Here is a 20,218-nt window from a genome sequence, read left to right as displayed (position 1 = left end):
ACATCCCTTGCCTCAGCATTTCTGGGGCAATAGTGTGGTGAGATGCACAGACAGGGCTGGATTCAGCTGCTCTGAATGTAAAGGCTGGGTCTGTCCAATGTGTCAAGAGAGTCATTTCAGTCATCTTCTGCAATGTCTGATGAGGGCGTGTTGCAATTTGTTTGCCTTGAACATTTCTTCCTCTCAGATTTCATAGAAGTGCACCAGGGCTCATGAATGTTGTTGGTATTTTCCTGTAGTAAAGCACTTTGTTTGGCCAATGTTCTCCTGGATTTTTTTGCCTGTCACTAAATCCAGTCCTTCTGAATGCCTTGAATGGGTGAAAGTAGCAAGAGTCAGGAGCCAACAGCAGAGTCACTGCAAAGCTTGCCTAGTTAGTGCAAGAGTTATGACTCTTACAGTGTTCAGTGAGGAGCTTTGGAAGCCTTTTGTGCATCCTTGGGCATGACCATCAGTAAACAGCACATGTGGGTCTGCAAGCACTGTGATGTTCTACCTGGGAAGTCTACCTAAGTGTGTTACATGATACTCATTTAAATAACAAAATTGTCCATTAGATTGAGAGAAATATCTCACAATACGTAGTGTATTGTGTCATAATTAATTTGTAAGTTCTAGCAAATTGAAATATCACTTATTATTGTCTTTGTCTGCAGTTTGCAAGTGATAGTAGCAGATTAGTTTGTAGGGCAGCCATGGCCATGTAATTACATGGTCACAAATGACCATCTGTTGTTTCAGTCGTTGTCTGAATATTTACTTTGCAGCTTGCATGGTAGCAACGTGGTATTAACAGCTATAATGAAAAATTGATTGAGATAAATGTGTTATTAATAGCCTTTTATAAGTAGCACATAAACTACAGGGGTATCTTAATAAAGTGCATTATCAGTGGCATCTGTCTCTTGCTGAGGGATAGGGCCAGATCCTGAGCTGCTGAGAAATGTGCACGCTTAGAGAAACTGAATTGAACCATCCCTATATGTCTGCTAACCAGTTTCATTAAGTTATTTATTTACCTGATAATATCATCAGTAGTTACAGTATAGGAAAGAGACAAGTGACAAAGACTGTCCTCTATTTCCTGGTAGAAATTGTCTGATGTAATTAGACAGAGCTAATGGAGGAAATGGTCCAAGCAATCTAAGACAAGGCTCCAATAGCTGCTAACAGAGGCTGAAAAACTGTTCACTTTGAGAACATCACACCCAGCCACAGATCCTTTCTTGCTTTCTGACAGCAAAGTTTTCAAAATTCTGAGTCCCAGTGCCTGTGTCCTGTGATAACCCTGAGACAATTAGTCCGTGATTTAATATCCAACGTGCCAAAGCTCTGATACTGGGGTTTAAAATATATTTGTGAAAATGTTACTGCTTCAAGCAGCACTAAAATGTTAGTTATACCACAGGTGTAATACCATCAGTTGCCATTCCAGAGGTACCCTTCATTCTGCTAAAATTCAAAGCACAACTTCAACTTGCAGCAATGCAATTTTCACTTTTTATTTCCCGAGTGCATAGAGAAAGATTCCAAGTGCAAGTATTTTTTGTCCTAATCACTGAAATGTTGCATAAAAGCCAGTCAACCACCCCCTTTCCTATTGTAATTATGCCTAAAACTTCCACCAAAAAAATCACTGCAGCATACTTATCAATGTTAAATAATAGACTAAGTTAACTTTTAGCCTTCAAATTTAACCTAAAAAGGTGGTTCTAAATGAGCTTTATTTGGATCACCTTCTGTCTATAAATGTGTAGTTACAGGTTAGTTTTAAACATCAGAAATTAATGCTATGGAAATGGCCCCATTTTCTGTGATAGCTGGAAGAACCTTCAAATCACCTTCAAGGTGAAACAGTCACATAAAAAAAGTCTTTTCAGAAATAGTCAGACATTTATTTTTATGTGGAATCTAAAAATCTAAAATTCCCTTTTAAACCTGCATATCTGTTTCAGAGAGGATTTTGTATAGGATTTTTTTGTATAGGATTTTGCATGTGTGCTCTACAGTCTTTATGATTTACAGAAATCCTGATGTTGGAATGCTGTTCTGGAAGAGTTGATTGCATCTCCGCGCATTTCCTGAGTGAATGAATCTACAGACTCTTTGGATTTCCCTTGCAACTCATTCTGGGTGTCACTGAATGTTGGCTTTTGTAGAATCCAGATTCTTGAGTTTACTGGCAAAATCTTTAATGCAAATCAGAGGTTGTCTTAGGAGCAGAAGGGATAATCAGAGGCAGTACCAGAAAGGTGCTTGAGCCAGCCAGCGAGCCCTTCCCTCTCCCAGCCTCAGATTAGTTTGCTTCAGAAGGCAGAAGGAAGCTCCCTCCTTTCATGTAAAGAATGGGAGAGAAGGAGACACAACTGTTACTGGATCACTCCCCATGTGTGGGAGGCATCAATTCTGTACTCTCAAAGATTTCTGTTTCATAGCTTCTGCTTGAGAGGAAAGGATGATAGCCATGAGTTTATGGATGCTAGGGGAGGAAGTCATCAGTTAACATGTCGAAGCATGAAGAATGGACTTCATGACACAAGTTTTAGGAGGCAGAAAAGTGATGGAGAGAATCTTATTTTTTTATTGCATGATCACTCCAGTCACATCTCCTGGAACCTCTTTATGGTTTATAAAATAAAAGCTTCCTTGTAAGCTTTGGCAAGGCTCAGATCATCTTCTCCCTGATGAATGTCATATGTGAAGCTGCTTGTGAATTTGTTCTGTAAGGCAGTAGATCTTCAGCAAGAAAGGCAAAGCTCATTCCATAGTAGCCAGCAGCCTACAAGTTCAATTCAGAAAGTTGAACTTCTTACTCTAAATTCTCTACCTGTGAAGGGAGCATGGGGTTTGGCTAATGCTAAATGTTTAAAGATTATGAAATATTCACATCCATCAGTGTTACGCACTGCAGAGAAATTCCTGAGCCCCTTCATCTCACAGAAAAGAATAATTTTTGTTGCAGGATTAAAAGTTTAATCAGAATGTTCACGCATATCTGTGCCCTTTTGAAAATAAAACTGAATTAAGAAGTACAATCTTATCTGAAATATGATTGCAATTAGGAAAAAAAGAAATTAAATTAAAAATTTGGGGAAAATAAAGAAAATTGTGTGTAACTTAGAGCTGATCAAGAGACCTTCTTGTACCAAAATGCTTTGCATAAATGTGTATTCTGGTCATTACCATGGTAACTGCATCATATGGAACTTAACTTATCTCTAGGGTACTGAAATTTATTGAAGGAGCACAAACAGACAGCATCTTCTTACTGAAGAAAAGTATAATCTTCTATTCAAAAGGCTAGTGCTTATTCCCAAAGATAAGAGTTCTGAGAACACAGGACGTGTTAAAAATGAATCCAAGAAAACAAGAAAAATTTTACCATATAACTGTGCTTATTAAAGAGCTTTAGGTACAGTGCTCTTTTCAATGCATGTGTTCTGGCAGTTTTTTCTGTACCATTTGGCCTGTCAGTGGAAAACCTTCTTAAAAATAGGGGTCATCACTTCAATGTTTCCAATCATAAGCCTTTATTCTGTGTGGAAAACTCAACCCTTTCCATACAATTTTACGTGAAATACAAAAGTTCTAGTACTGAAAATAGTTTTAAGTTATCACCTTGGCATTTAATTTGTATATAGTTTTTGGCCTCTGAAGCTTTACAGAGGTAGAAATCCAGAGACAAGACACACAAAGCTAAATTTGTACCCTGGACAAGAGAGTCAAGAAAAAATTTCCTGAACAAAGCCATGTTGGTCTTTCTGTGGAGCCTCATCCTTCCCTCCCATGCCATGAGCTGCTGTCTCATGTGTTTCTGCTTAGGGCCCAGGTGCCTTCCTAGCCCGAGAGAGTAAGCAAGAGGTGATCCCACTGGAGGGGGCAAAAGAACTTGCAGCCACAGTCCCCAAGCACAGCAAGGAGGACGATGCATCTCTGTGACATAACTGATGTCAGTGGGGAGCCGAGGGGAGGGAAGAGGCAGAGAGCAAAACCCAGACTTTGAAACACTGAACTTCCAATGGGGAGTGTGACAAACCTTTCTTTACTAATGATTAGTGGATGAATGAAAGCAGAAATTCTAGAATTTAGTGTAACGGCTTAGTGCACCCTTCCAAATTCCACACCTCTGCTGTGTCATGGCAAATCTGTTGGTCATAAGGAGGTCCTGTATCTTCAGGATACATCCTTGTTTCCTTCAAGCAAGAAATGCAAATGGTTGGGGGTTTGGGTTTTTTGTTTTGTTTTGTTTGGGGTTTAATTTGAGAGAGATGCAGATCATTAAAGAGGTGGTGCAGAGGATGATAACATTTTGCCTCCTCCATGTTTGTTCAGTTTCTCCATATATCAGAAGTAACTCAGTTTCTGAAACACGAGCACACTGAAAACCAGCAATGTGATGCAGGAGTGGCATGGCCGTGATGTTTTCAGTCATTTCAGCTGCCTGCTTGAAAGTTCAATAAAATTGTTCTGTTGTACTATTTTTAGGTCTTACATTCATTTAAGTGGCTGATGGTTTCTATCTATATGGTCATATATGTTTTCAGAATTTCACATGTAGGTGCCTTTTGACCTGGAATTCATTTCAACTGTTCCTATTATTGCACACAGCTGTGTGAAAAACAGAATATATAGCAGCAGGGCTATGCTGAAATGAGAAAGAGGTTAGGAGCTAAATATCTTGATTTTTTTCAGCTCTTTCTCATTATTCCTGCCTCCTTTTTCTTCCCCCTTTCTCTTCCTCCTGCCTCCCCTCCCTGCTCCTGGTTCTGTTCCTGCAGAAACTCTGCAAACTGCCTGTGAACCAAGTCCAGACAGCACCAATCCCTGAACTGGCAGTGTCTGCCAGCTCATAATACACAATTGTCTCATTCTCTTATTTCTGCTTCTTTTACCTCAAGCTGCAGCAGTGATGAAGGCTTTAAACTCCCTTGTCTAATGTGACAAACAAGTTTCCCAGAGAAAATTACAAAGGGTTTTTTGTTGGTGATATTTGCTGCTACCTTCAAGTTTTGAGCTATAATACTAAACAGAAACAAAATGCATAGAATTTTTTTTTCTTTACCCATCAATTGTTTTGTTTTAAGTGGAGCAAAAATGAACACTGGTTCAAATAAATCATTATAATAGATTTGTGTTAGCTTTATTCAGCAATTCTCTGTATTCCTTAAACTTTTATGTTCTTTCCAATTATAGCAATATTTTACTTGTCACTGCAAAATGTCAGGTTATTGCTTCAAAGGTAACCTCATTTTATATAATCAGATGCAGACTTAGCTGATGTAATAAAGCACTGGAGATTGGATAAAATTCCAATTACTGCCTCCATAGTAATGAATAACAATTACTAACATAACAAAGATGTTAGCATTTTAGAGGTGTTTCTACTTTGTTTTCTTTTCAGTGATAAGCACACCGGTTTCTTGGGGAAAAAGTGATAATAACATTATTAGTGTTTATGATTCTTTTGAAGGGGGGGATGCCAAGAGTTGTCTCTTTTTTTTTTTTTTAATTCTGTAGACAAGTTTATAATTTTCTTAAAATATGTCTGAAAATAATCTGGATTTATCAGCGCAAATAGCACTGATGCCATTTCCAGAAGTCAGCCTTGCCTGTGTATAGCAGAGAGGGAACTACAGCAGGATAATCCTGAAAAGTTGAAGGAAATAGCATAATAATAAGCAAAAATGCTGGCCTCTGATTGCATTGTCATGCAAGAGAAAGAGTGCAACACAAACTAACAGTCACATCACTTTAAATCCAGGTGCAAAATGTTTTCATTAAACAGGTTCTTAGAAAAAAAATGTTTTTACACCTCTATTTCCTAGCATTGCTTCTGGTATTGCAGATAGTTCTATCTATGGTGGATTAAATAACTGGTTTTAAGTGCAGCTGTTAGATGCATTTATAAATTCAATTTTTAAAAAAATTTGCCTGTGCCCTTATGAAGTAAGATTCTTGTAAAACTCTTATTTTACTGATCCATTTATTGAGTTGTTTAATTGTCCACTCTTTTTTTTTAGGTTGGCATTGTACTGCATTATTCTACACTCTCTACTATGCTATGGATTGGAGTAACTGCCAGGAATATTTATAAGCAAGTCACAAAAAAACCTCAGCCTTGCCAAAACAGTGACCAACCTTCTTATCCAAAGCAACCCCTACTCAGGTATGGAATATTAGTTACACTATTTTTTAAATTTCATCCTAGAAAATATCAATTATAAGCAAACTCTCATTCTTATTTCTGTACTTTTTACTTTTTGTAGACTATAAATAGCATCCATAAAGAATTGAGCCACCTAGGTGTGTACAAAAAATCTGAGTGTTTATTGTGTGCTGATTGTTAACTCTACTCAGAAGATGGAAATATGCACAACTTGTATTGGCTAAGGTCAGATACCTTTATCTGAACAGGAAGAATTGAAATGTTTCTGTTGATTTCTTATGGAGGGGAAAAAAAAAAAAAACCACCCAAACCTGAAACTGGCTTGATTCCCAGCCTTATTTAATCACCAGAAACTGTGTTGTGAGGACCCTTTACCTTTATCTCTTCTGCTCTACTTCTTGCCCACACCTGAAAGCCTGATAGCCTGGTAGCATCCTTCCTCCTTGCCCATCTGAGAGGAGATGCTGCCACAGGAGCGGCTGGGAGTCTGCACCCCCTGTCAGCTCGCACTGGAGCAGACTCAAATGTGTCTCTGGTGGCACTGCAGGTGTAAGACAGTGGGAGTTCTTGCCAGATGCCTCTGAGATGCTGAAACTGCAAGCCAAAATAGTCAGTCTGCACAAGGAAAAAAAAAATTAAACCCTAGCAAAACCTTACTACAAAACCAGGATATCAAGCCAAAGGCATGAGAAGATTAATTCATCTTTTTTAAGCTTAGCTGTCAAAAAATTACATATTAGTCAAAGTTATATATTGTCCCTATACAGATTTTGGAAGGAGGCAGAAAAAGAACTTTCAGAGAACAATTCTTCCTGTCCATCTTGAATGTTTGTGTGAGGACAGCATGAATTGTCTTATGGAGGTGCCTCTCATTTCCCACAGATCATGGACAAGTCCGAAAGGCTAATTTAGCATAAAGACCTCAGTTTTATAGTGGAGGTCAGGAAATGTAAATTCTACTTTTTATGTATTTTCTGTGAAAAATCCACACTGTATTCTTTTAAACAGATATAGATTATTTTGTTTTAAACCACAAAATTTTTAGCAAGTAGCATTTATAGATGACTGTGTGATGGTGACACAGCTTGTTCAAAGTTTGTAGGAAGATGAATTGAGTTTTTCTGTCTGGTTCTTCAGAGTCACATTTTTACTAACATGATTTTAGTTAGAAAACTAGCTAGCTTTCTTCTTTTTAAAACACTTTATTTCTAGAGATGAAATTGATTGAAGTTAACATAAAATGTGTATTATGATGAGGAGTTCCATATTGATCCTTAGCTTGGTTAGGTGTAAGCAAGAGGGTAGTCTTTCACTGAGGAGTGCCTGACTTTGCTAATCCATGATTTAATACACCATTCTTCAGAGAGGAGAATTTCACTCCTTCACTTACCAGCTCATGGCAAAATGAATAATTGCCAATTTTCAAATGCTGCAATGTGACTATTAAGGTAGAAAATTGTTACAAGTTACATAGACCCAGCATAGTGTATGTTCTTCAAATTCAAATCTTGTTTGACTTGGAAAACAATAGACAGTCAGGTTAGAGGAAAGATGACTCTAATTAGAATCTTTGTTGTAGCAGTCATGTTGAGGTTCCCAGACAGTGAAAATAAATAGTAGCTATTTTAAGTTTAGCAATAGAAATGATAAACCACCTTCTAGCTGTAAGAGAACATGGGTATAATTGTTTAATAGCTAAGTAAAATTATTCTAGGCTATTTTTCTCCCACGGGGCACCATGTATCTTAGAGACACAGGCACTGAAATGTCTAATACAATTTCACAATGGTGAGCACTAGATTCAAAATAGTAAGGATCAGTTTCACTTCATGTAGGAAACAGGCATAGTATATGTAAAATGAAGAATCACTTTAAGCAAGAAAAGGCTAAACTCATAATTAGTAGTTGTTTGTTCTTTCAGAATGATAATGATCATTTTTGGGGGCATTTTACCTTTCCTGATTTTAATAAAATTTAAGTCTGGATTATTCTTTGTTATAATATTTCCATAAAATCCATTAAGGATGCTTACATTTCAAGGCAGTAATTTATAAGAAATGTTTTAACTAGTTCATGTGTCTATAAGCCAATGCCAGCCTTTATACATATTGTTCCTCAGGTACTTGAGGGAAAACATCTGAGTTTAGGTGAGGGGGTGTTAAATTTGACAGCAGTAGATAACTAAATAGTATAAAGATTCTTGGAATGGAGATGGAGTTGGACTTTTTTTATATGTCAGGACTGTCAGTGATAGGAAGCCAATGATGCAGCCTATGAGACACTTTTAAACAAGAGGTGGTTTTTCAGTGATCCTTCTCTATAGACTTAGAGAAGTACACAATACAAATGTGTGAATGTGTTTGGCAAGAACTCCATGCTCAGCTGTTGTCCTTCAGTCTTCTTTGATAGAGACTTCTTCTTGTCCTTGATAGAAGGTGTTTCCAGTTCACATGTGAGTGGTTTTGTACTCCTTATATATGCACTTGCTGTAGGAGACATAGAGGTACCTTTTGTGAGTCAGTAAGTGGGATCTAATGCCAAAAATCAGTACATAAATCTATCATGTGGAATTTACCCAGAAATCATAAGAATTGTCTCACCACATTTGCTTTACAAAGCTTGGTCCATTCTAAAAAATAGCTGAAATAGTGAAAATAAATAGAATAGAATATCTGAAAGGAGACCTTACCCGTTAGTAGAAAAGCATGTAGGCTTGTAAGAGTTGCTGTGGTTTCTCTGCCTGCTGTTTGCATATTCATTTGCAGAAGCAAGACAAATGAGGTGCCCTTGATCTTTTTCTTCTACTTTCCTTTGTAGCAATAAGTACCCTATTATGTAAAGCAGTGGTTCTTTATAAGTTTTCTCTCTTCTAGATAGAGTGATCAAATTTGGAACATTTTTGCAGTCTAATTTGACTTCATGGCAATATGATTTTAAATATTGCCTCTTTTTATATTTAATCATGTATTATGAGATACATTATGTACACTGTACATCATACGGTATATATATTTTATTATATAGATTATTCATGAAATATATATTATCTGTTAATTACAGAGTTAAACCCCTGAGGGCCTATCCTTTGATGACTGGAAGCAACTGTAACAATTCTGGCATTTTTCTCTAAATGTGCCTGGATGCTAATGAGGTGGATCAAATTAATGCATCATTGAGTTTTGTGTATTGAAATTCTGAACCTTAGCACTTCAACAGATAATGAAATTACTTCCTGTAAAATATACTCTGTGGTATTCTTAATAGAAATAAATAATTCTATCTGTTCATCCTCTGTGGACATTTGTTAAACCTGGCAGAGTTTAGCTTCTGACTCATCTGAAGGCAGATTTTGCCAGCAAAGGCAAAGGGGCATGCAAGATTCAGCTATTACTGCAATGTACAGAAGTTCTTATCAGCCCAAGCTGAGGCACAGGTAGTGTTAGGTTTTGTGCCTGCTACGTGCATGCATTTTTCATGGGTTGCTCTGTGCCCATACAGATTAGACAGAAGTACAGACCAGCAAAAAATACTTCTGAAAGATATTCTGTAAAATCATTTCTTTCTAGAGTGACAGGAAAAAAAAATCAGATTGCTTTCATTTTAATAAGATAACTCGTGAGCACAATTGCATTCTAAACATTTAAAATAAGAAATAAATAAGCTGCTGGCTGGGCCCGAGATTGGTGATAAGGAGACAGATAATTAAGTTTTATCTCAAGGTTAGGTACAAATATATCTCCTAATGTTCTCCCACCTCTTTTATTCAATGAATGTCTTGCAAGATAACTAATATGGCAGTCTTCAGATTACAGAGTCCAATATCCCATATCTGTCATGAAAAAATATCGATGTGCATAAATAAGGTTGCAGAAGGAACAGCAAAACAGATAACAGTTGATGTCACTGTCTCTGTTGAACTTCATCTTATTTTTTATGTATCATATTTTGATAAGCTTTTTTAAATGTTCTTTCTAAAATTGTGGGGCTGTTAGGAAAGGTACCTCATGTATATCTAGCTGTAGTAGCCATTTCAGAATGGATTGTGCCCTTTGCTTTGTATTCAAAGTTGTACCCTTAGTACTACAGCTAAAAAATCAGAACTGAGGCAAATTGAAACAGTTTTCAGCAGCACACACAGAGTACCTACAGTCAATATCACTGGCTTCCATTCCCTCCTCTTACTATTTTCAACCTTTAATAACTTTAAGAGTTAAGAATAATTTTAGAATGAGAAAGCTGATTTCCTATTTCACATATTTTGAAATGTCTTAACTGTCCTTTAAACCTGCACACAGAGCAGACCTAGCAGTACAGTGGTTGAGAATGGGGGTAGTTTGGACAAACTCTTCTAATCTGCTGATGGATGTTCACATGCAGATATTTGTCTGGGTGTCTGCTCTTCTATAGGAGGTTGTTTATGGGCAAGTTTCTGTATATCATACACACACTTCCAGAGTGCAGAGCAGTGTCTTAAAAGCAGCAATGAAAGGGGTCTTCCTAGTGAGCTGTGTTTGTGGTGGTGTGGTGGCTGACAAGCTGCCCCCTGAGCTCCTGCAAGGTGTGGAAGTGCTGCCCTTGCATCCTCCCCCTCTCCTTGGGAGCGTGGCAGCAGCTCTTCATGTTCATTTCCCAGCTCATGATTTCTCTCAGCCACCTAAACATTAATCAGCAGCACCCAGCTAAACAGTGGCTAAGGATCTTTGAGACACTGAATGATGCTAAATCCTTTCACTGCAAAAAGGAGAAACCACACAAAACTTTCAAATACAAGAAAATCCTCTCCTCCTGTTGTTGTCAACTCGTCCTGTGATGAGGCTCTTTCCTTACAGCGAGGGGATTTTACAGATTGCATGATACCACAGGGGTCATGGCACCCACTTAGTGCTTTGTTCACAGTGTTAACCCTGCTTTTCTCAGGATGAACGTTTAGCTGCTTGATCTGAATTCTGACAAGCTGGAAACCAACACATGGGTGCAAATGGATCTATTGCTGTGTTTGCCTAACTGCTGAGAGAGCCTGGCAGGAAATGTTGACTTCCACCCCAAATGGATTATTATAGGGAAATTTTTACTGAGTAAGTTAGCAATAAAGCAGGCTGTGTCTTGAGAGTGAGTTGCAGACAGCAATCTGCATTATGTCATTAGAAATTGTCACGTGATATTTTTGCACCGTAATGGAAATACTAAAAACATTCCAGTTATAAAGACCAAAGATTTCTTATATTTAGTTTTTAAAGAATGATTATATCCAGAGAAAAACCCTAGAATAAAAAAAACCAAACTAGTGCTTTCTAATATTCCTGAGGTTGAAAGGGTCTTCAGAAAATGATCTTTGTTAATGTCCCCTATCATTTATAACAAGCTGGCTACAATTTATTGCAGCATGATAGCAGTGTAATGGGGGATCAACATTTGACTGCCATCAGAAATACTTTGTTAAACCTCAAGTTAGGCAAATATGCTATTTTTTTGGGCATGCCATTTTCTGAATCTTCAGGCTGAATCATGTGAAGCAACATAATTTACATTGTGACAGACAGAGACATTACTTGTCCCCTTGACACCAGCAGCTCTGAAATGCAGTTAAGTTCTAGTGCATTTTTCATTAGTGCTGGCTCTCATGAATTCATTTCTTCTAGTACAAAACAGTGATTGAGAGAGAGGGAGAGAGAAAGAGGTCAGATGTAAAGTATCATTTGCAATCCATTGTTTTCTTCTTCATGATATGCTCTTAAAAATTAACTGATAGAGTTTTGATCCATGAAAGCCCATCTTTCCTTACCACTGAGGACGTATCAAACCTCCTCTATAAAATATAAATTTAGACCTGATTATCCCAAGGGATCATCTGTCTTTTTCTTAAAAATTCTCTGTGGTTTGAGTATGTTGAATTAAATGGGAACTGCCAGAGGGCAGAATTCTCAGGAGCCTTGAGGAGATCTCTCCAGTTCACTCTTTACTATTAGCATAGACCCAATTGTGTCATTGCAGAGTAAGTGAAAATGATGTCTCCCTGCAAGCAAGGTTTTCACCAGCTGGGTGAACCACGGCATGGTGAGCCAGCAGTCTCTCTGAGAATCTGCTCCAGAAGTTGGCTATAATTTAGGTACTTGATTGTATCCTTTGCTTACAGGACAGCATATTTTGATGTGGGTAGGGTCAGTCATCAGGAGGTTTATCTCACATTTCTGATATTGTAATTTCTTATTTTAGATATGGGAAGTTAAGACTAGAAATGTATGTTATTAGATAATTTTTAAATTGTGCAGTCAATTTTTGCAATCCTCATGTATTCTCAAGGCTGCTTATCACCTCCATACTGTAAGTTCCTAAAAACAAATATAACACTGTTTTTATCAAATGGCTTGGGTTGGGAGGGACCTTGAAGATAATGTAGTGATATTTCTTAGATACTATCTGCAAAACACTCTTCCCGTGTTTTTTGTTTCAATATTTGTCATATTCCCAGGAAGGAGAAAGGCCATATTGTTGAAATAGCTTTTCTAAATTTTTTGCATTTAATAATTACAATTGAATGTAAGAAAAGCCATGTTTCCCTTCCAGCTATTGTGTTCATTTTATTCACCAAAGTAAGGCTTATATTCACAACATCAAAATAAATTATTATATCGTTATATTGGATATTAAAATAATCTAAAGGTGACAGCCTTTTTGAAATTTTAGTTTGATTTAATTATAGAGCTAATGTTTTGAACATTGCTACATTGCTTCTGAAGACAGTTTTAGTAACTGTGGTTCAAAGATGACACAACACAAGTAATACAGAAATGCTGATCATTGTAGACAGATTGTGGTCTGTCTTATCAGCCCACCAACTTAGGCAAGTTCTGAAAAAAACAACAAACCCCCCCCCCCAAACCAACCAAACAACCAAACAAAATCAACCAAAAACCCCACTCAAACAAAAAGAATTAAAATGCTGGAAGGAGCCTTAGCCAGAACAAACAGAACAATTCTGCCCCTTGAGGTATAAAAGCTAGAGATAATGAAAAAGAGAAGCTTAAAAACAAAACAAGAAGTTTAAGTCTGTATATCACAAATTAAAGGAAGAGACAGAACCTGAGGGTACTTGGAATTTGGTTTGATACTTCAAGGACATGCTGATATTATGTGCTATTTAGCATGATCACTCTTAAATGCTGATATATGTTCAGATGGAGTCAAGGATGTAACTGAAAGGTCTGCAGTGGAAAAGGGTATGAAGTTGTGATGAGAGAAACATTTTCATGAATTCTTTTTACTGAATTTCAACTTGAAGCCAATTTTATTTCCATCACATGGAGATAAAATTATCTTTGGTCACAGACAACATTTAATTCAGGTTGGATTAATTGTTCTACACAAGAAAATTTCCAGTAAAATGAAAATATTAAAATAGTATGAGGTCCACTGGAATATGGAGTAGTATGGAGTAGCAGTATATTGTCATTGGTATCCTGAGAAAGTTGTTGCACTTTGCATAGGCCATATAAATATTCATTGCTGACAGCATTGGGTTGTCAGGGTATGGTGCCATAGCATGGAGGGATTTTCCTGCCAACTCTTAATCAAACAGGAGAAGTGATCAGAGCTTTTCTGCTCCACCTTCAGTGGGAGTAATTGAATTGTGGAGTCACTAACACAAAGATGGTAACAAAGCCTTCTGCTTCTGCTTTGCTTGTAGTTCCACTTCATCTGGCTTATGAATCAAAATTCCAAAAGATCCTTCTTATGGAGAAGTTGGCAATACTATTCTTCAAAACTGACCTGAAAGCACTAGCAAATACTTTAAGTCAATTTGAATGCACTACCAAATACTTAAAGTGAATGATCCCCAGAGGATAGGATCCTTCTTGATGTGAACTGATTTCAAGAGCATGTCAAAATCAAGGTAGAAAAAGGATTTTGTAGCTGTCATAACTTCATTAGCTAGGATACAGGCAAGGTGCAAATGATGTTGGCACTGTTCAGAGTAGAAATAAAATAATACCAAATCTTTGAGACATATTGAGGTAAAAGGTGAAGTTTTATCCTCTTTTTTAAAGAACAGTGTCTGAGCTACTTAGTATAGATGAAAAGAAATGGGCTATGATTATTGCAAAAGAAACATATGTTACACTACTTGTAAGCAAGATACTAAGCAGCATAGGAAGTCACTTACATCCATTCAGCTGAAACTCTCTTCTGTGCTATGGCTATTGACAAATATAGCCAAAAAAAAAAAATTACCACACCTGAGTGATACCTGGGCATTTAATGAGGAAATGATGGGTTTGGGATAGAAATTTTTACTACATGAGTTATATAGTTACGGCGAATGCGAGCTTTCAAAGTTGTGAGCTTCCTGAAGACTTAAAATTAATTCTATGATATTTTCAGCTTTGAAAGGCTTGAACTGCAACATGCTGATCTGCAGAACTGTGTATTAGATTGAATTTTCAGCTGCTTTTATCCTGAGTTCACATCTAGGTATTTCCTGGAAATTCAGAATTCTTGTCACACTGTCCCTTGCCTCAGTAGCTTTTAGCACTTGAGCTGCTCATATACATAATTGTAGAGGGTAAGTTAGAGGGTGGGTAAGCTTGATAAAATGCTCCGTGCTTTGATACGCTGCTCCAGGCAAAATGTAAAATGCTGATTGGAAATTTTACAAGTTCAAGGATTTTTAGAAGATAATATATTCAGACTCCAATGGGGGCTTTATAGGAAACTTCATCAGATTTGAAAGAACTAAATATTTTCTCAGATGATTCTCTGGTGTCATATAGATTAAACTTGATTATGCAAAAATGCTGTAAAGATAAATGCATAAGATCTTTTCAAGTGTGCTTATTGTAATTGTATGGACAAAGAACTAAGCATTCCCATCTGCATGAAATTATATTCACCACAATTACACAAAAGAATATCTGACTTTTAATAGTAGATGATTATACTCATTAATTAGTGAGAAAAATTGGTCACATTAGATACAAATTCTTTCTTACGAGAATTATTCTGTGAGAAAGATATAACTTAAAGTTTGTTACAGGACACTTGTCTTAAGTAGGCATCTGTACACATCCAGCTTAAGTGTAATGAAAACCCTGACGTTGCAAGAAAACATAAGTCATGAAGATTTATGAAGTGTGTTGTGCAGACTGATAAACTGCAATGTCACAGAAATGAGAACGCTGCAGGCAGCCAGCTAGTGTAATATAGGATTGTGCAATAAATAGTCTGATAATATCTGCAGTAGAGTAAAATCACTGTGCATTTAAATTACAGCATGCTATAGGACATAGCAGGTGCTGCATTTACCAATACATTGCCACTATTCCATAACGTAATTTTGGCTAAAAGATATTATCAGATTACAAGGTTAAATGCTGAACCAAAAAATGGTTATCTTAAAATATGGCTTATCTTAAAATAAACTAGCAATAAAACAGAAATATATGTATTTTATGCACATGAGTATATATATTAGCAGTGATAGTTTTAAATGCTTAATTTTAATGTTTCATTATATTTTTCTTTATTAATGAATGGTAAAATTCAAGGAAATTAAATTATATTCCTTGGACAAACAAAACTGGTGAAGTCCACAGATATGCATATTACATTAAATATGTTGGAGCATATTTATGTATAACTGTGGCAAATTCTGTTTTAAACCTGGCTTATTCTATGCATACTTCCTGTCAAATATGTGTGATAATCTCTGGTTTATGTCTGTTTGGAAGGAGGGCTTAAAAGTCTTGGGAGGAAAAGCTGCATTACATTAATTCACTTGGTTTTGAGTTGAGACACCATGGAAAATTATACATAAAGTTCCACTGATCTCCCTGATATTGTACATCCTAAGTACTTGAACCCATCACTGGAAATGTGGATGACTCAAGTTAGTGTTCATGGAAAATTCCAAATGAAAAGGCATTAAAGTGAAAATCATGCAACAAATAATATGCTTAAATTGCAGCAAGGGGTAAATAGGCTAATATTAGGGAAATATTTCAACCTGTGAAAATAGTTGACAATTAAAACAGGTTGCCTGGAAGGCTGTGGGAACTCTGTCCCAAGCAATTTGTTAACATAGATTAGATAAGGCCAAGCCAGTCATGACAGATGTTTACCGTGGCCCTGACTAAGAGCTTTTGAGTGGACAGGATGATCTCCTGAAATTCATTCCTGCCCTAGAATTCTGTTAGTAAACCAAGGGTTTTTCCTAACAATATTTTCATTTTTTCAACCCTTATTTGCTGCTGAATTTCTACAGTCTCATTGGTCTCATAAGAAACTCCTGTGTTTCATTATGCAAGCAAATTGTGACAGAAGAGACTTTGAAACTAATGTGTTCCAAATATGCCTTCAGTGTTTGGAAATGTTATGAGTCTTGTAGAAACTGGCTGCTGATCCTGCAGGTATTTTTATTCAGGTACCACCTTACTATATAAAACAGAACAAAAAATAAAATTAGGCCACCTTCTGCTCTGAAACACATGCACTCACACTGGATTTTCAGTGGGAGTTGCACATATTTAGTCACAAGACTATTTTGGTTCACTGGTTGAAAATACTGCTCATTGCTACTTAAAAATAAAGTTTGGTAAATATTCTGTAATTTTAATGATATAATTTTAATTTTAATAATTTCAATATATAATATCTAATATACCTTATTAAATAGAATGTCCAGGTTAAACTTTATGCCTGTATTGGGTACTCAGTCAGACAAAGGGGTAATGCCATTGTTATTGGATTACGCTTGGTACTCTGAGAATCATTCAGGATTTTAAGTTTATCTGAGAGTGACAATTGGTGAGGTTTTCTGTGAAAGAAAACTTGAGCACACGAGATACCTGATTTATTTATCTATTGAGAATAAGAAATACCTAGTATTGTTTTAGCTATTAATTATGAGGTAAGAGAACTATGATTACAGAAGACCATTTGTGTTTACTTTTCAATATTTGTGAGCAATGTCAAAAAAAAGTCATGAATGGTCAGTCACACAATCTTGCTGCTTCTTCATATTGGATGAACTTGCAGACATTGCCAGGAAAAAAAAAGGTACCTTCACAGGGAGAGTTCATTTCCACTCTGGAATTCTGTATCTGGAATTACTGATGTCTCTAAAACTCTTTCTCATTAGTCCAAAAGATAAGGAAGAGGAATTGTGGGCAAATCACAGCCTCTGTTATTTGCAGAATAGCTAACCCATGCTGGCTATTATTTATAGCATTTTTTGCTATTTAATATGATTTACCATACTCAAGTTATTGTCATATAAGAATAGTGGTAAACTTGTCTACTTGTGTATCTCAGTCTTCCATTAGAGATGTTGCAGAAGCAACCAATTATCCATATTCCCTCTTCATGCTTCTAAGAGAGTGTTTTCCAACTAGAGAGAACACTTCCTTCTGAGGTTCTGGCATTGCTAAATCAAATAATTATTGTACCTAGCAAAGCTAGGCAGCCTTTTGACCCAGAAAGCTGAGCAAGGAGATGCTCTTACAGTTTTGTGAAGATGGCTGCTTATTCCTTTTCAAATATATTTTTTCCATGTTCATAACCTTCTGGAAATGACACACAGTTTCTAGCTTTTGTTGTTTAATATTTATCAATTAGTGTTTATAAAAATAACTCTATCCCTGCTTTTCCTTTTCTTTCAAAGTTTCATGATCACTTCCGGTTGAGTGCTCAAAAAAACCCGATGATTTTCTTTAAAACTTACTTTTGACCTTTTTATAAATGATGGAAAACCTTTCTTTTTGCTCCAGGTTAAAATCTGGGATAGGGATCACCAGAAATAGATTTCTGTGTATGTCAGCTTTTAAAAACTAGGGAAAAGCAAATGTTCATGCCATCATCGTACATAAAAGATTTTCCATAGCTCACCTTAGTAAGACAAAGACCGACAACAGCAAAACCTCTCAACATTAAAGTTAAAAATTGGGGTTGACATTCATGAACTCATCCAATTGTACCTTTGTTTCTTACTTTTCAATAGGGTGAATTAAGGACACAATGTCAACCTGAATTTTTGTCAATAAATCTAAATCTCCATGGTTTTGTGGAGTCAAGTCATTAATTAAACAGTACTTTCTATGGGTTAATAGCAGGCTAATCCATAATATTTTTTTCTGATATAAAATTTAAAAAGAATACTCCTTGCTGCCTCTAGATTAGCAGATTGAATTACATCCTATGGACTGTGAAAAAGAAATTGTTCCAGAAAGAAGCCAGAAGTCTTAAAACCATCTAAAAAATAAGTTATTTTCAGCATGTTCTAATGCTTCCCTGCTGCTTGTTACATTTAATAAAAGCTTCTTGCTAAGTTTTAAGTTCTTGGCTACCTGCATATCTGTCAAGATGAAAAATTTGAAGTTGTAGAAATTGATAACATTGCATAAATCCTAATGTAATATTTTCTCCACAAAAAACAAAAAAAGTTGGTTTTTTCCTTTTTGAAAACTTTAGGGATGAAACCTCACTAAGGTTCTTTGCAGGGTAGATTAGTTTCTGAAAAAGAATAATGCAGTTGTGTAGTACAAAACTGAGCAAGTCTGCAGTTCACATGGAGTTTGATCGAAGCAAGTGAAGATAAGGCACTTGGATAAGTAATGGATGAACAACCTATTAAACACAATAATGGGGTTTATACATGGCACAAATTTCTCTTTGGTTTCAGCTGTTCTTGGCTGGCTACAGCCACAGGTGTAAGAATTGTTGGTGGGATGTGGAGCAGCGTCTCCTCCTGAGTTTCATTGTCTCCTATCTTGGTTATATTTTGATAATGCATTGCACTGTTCTAAAGAACTCAGACTTTATTCTTATTTCTTAAGAACTCAGAATTTATTGTAAAATTTATATTGCAAGTATATTTGAGGTTTGAAAATATTTGAAATATGTTTATATGGAAAAATATTCAGAATAAATTTGAAAGTTTAGGAATTTTCAAGCTATGCTCCTTCACCTGTGAATTAGTCCACTTTGAGTAGCACATATGTTTCAAATTATGTATTAATATATACCAGAAGAGCAGTGGTTGAAAGAAGCCTTCTCTCAGCATTGACAGCTGGTATGGATGGACTCTCATAAGCCTGAAAAGATAACAATGAATAATTAGTTAATTATAGTGTCATAAAAAAATAAGATTGGCAGAAACATCTGTAAATCATCGAGTTTAACTCTCCTTTCAAAGCAGATCCAATTGAAAAGTGAGCTGAGGTTCTCACTTGGTCAGTTTTGATAATCTGCAAGGACTTCTTCCTCTTGTTCTGGCTCTGTATCCTTTTAGCATTCATATTGGATGGACCACAAGCATGAAATATAAAGCCTGAATTAAATGACAAAAAATCACCCAATCCCATCAAAATTCATGAATATGTTACAAACAGAAGTACATGGAAGCAAAGCTGTCATTACTAAGGATTCCTGAGGAAGAAAAGATAGGAAGTAATGAAATATGCTTAAAAATGTTGGAATACCACCCAAAAAAGTCAAGGAGAGAAGTTATTCACAGTTAATCAAATTAATAGATTTTGGATTTCCACTATTTTCTTTTTGTTTAAGTTTATTAAGGTGTAAGTAGTGGTTGCATGTAGAATAGTTGCATGTTCCAAACGTTGCCATCTGTAAAACTGGATTTTCATTCATGGAAGAGGACAAGTTTTTTGCAATGTCTTCTTATTCTGAAAAGGAAAATAAACTTAAGATTTAGAAGTAATTATGCAAGAGAGATGCAGGAAAAATTATGATTGAAAAAAATTGAAATGTTTTATATTTGTATTTTGAATTTTTAACCTGACCTATATTTTGCAGCCTCACATTTTAGATTTGTGGTGCATAAATTTTCACACTCTAGTCTTTGTGGACTGCAATTTAATTGGTGAGGGAAGCATTCTATTCTGCCCTGCTGCTCTGTATAAGGACTGAGATTTTTTTTCCTCAGGAAGTAATTGTGAACAAAGACAATACAAGGGTAGAAGGAAAACCAGCCCAAAACCAATGTCTAACTTATACAGGCACCTTGTACATAATAGTTTATTTGCAATGTTTCCTTGTGCA

The 20,218-nt window shown here is 36.2% G+C and overlaps 1 protein-coding gene across 1 annotated transcript in view; it reads left to right on the top strand.

The window, feature by feature from the left end:
• Positions 1–20,218, top strand: part of LOC311156597 (adhesion G protein-coupled receptor A3-like) — a 247,724-nt gene that overhangs the window by 211,536 nt on the left and 15,970 nt on the right. The window contains exon 17 of the mRNA XM_084210641.1: positions 6,021–6,166. Within this exon, the coding sequence (XP_084066767.1) occupies positions 6,021–6,166 (146 nt within the window). The remainder of the gene's footprint in view (positions 1–6,020; positions 6,167–20,218) is intronic.

Source organism: Fringilla coelebs, assembly GCF_963513975.1.
Source record: "Fringilla coelebs genome assembly, chromosome: 8".
Classification (NCBI taxonomy): domain Eukaryota; kingdom Metazoa; phylum Chordata; class Aves; order Passeriformes; family Fringillidae; genus Fringilla; species Fringilla coelebs.
The sequence above is the reverse complement of the archived record's forward strand: the minus strand, read 5'-3'. Positions and strand labels throughout refer to the sequence as shown.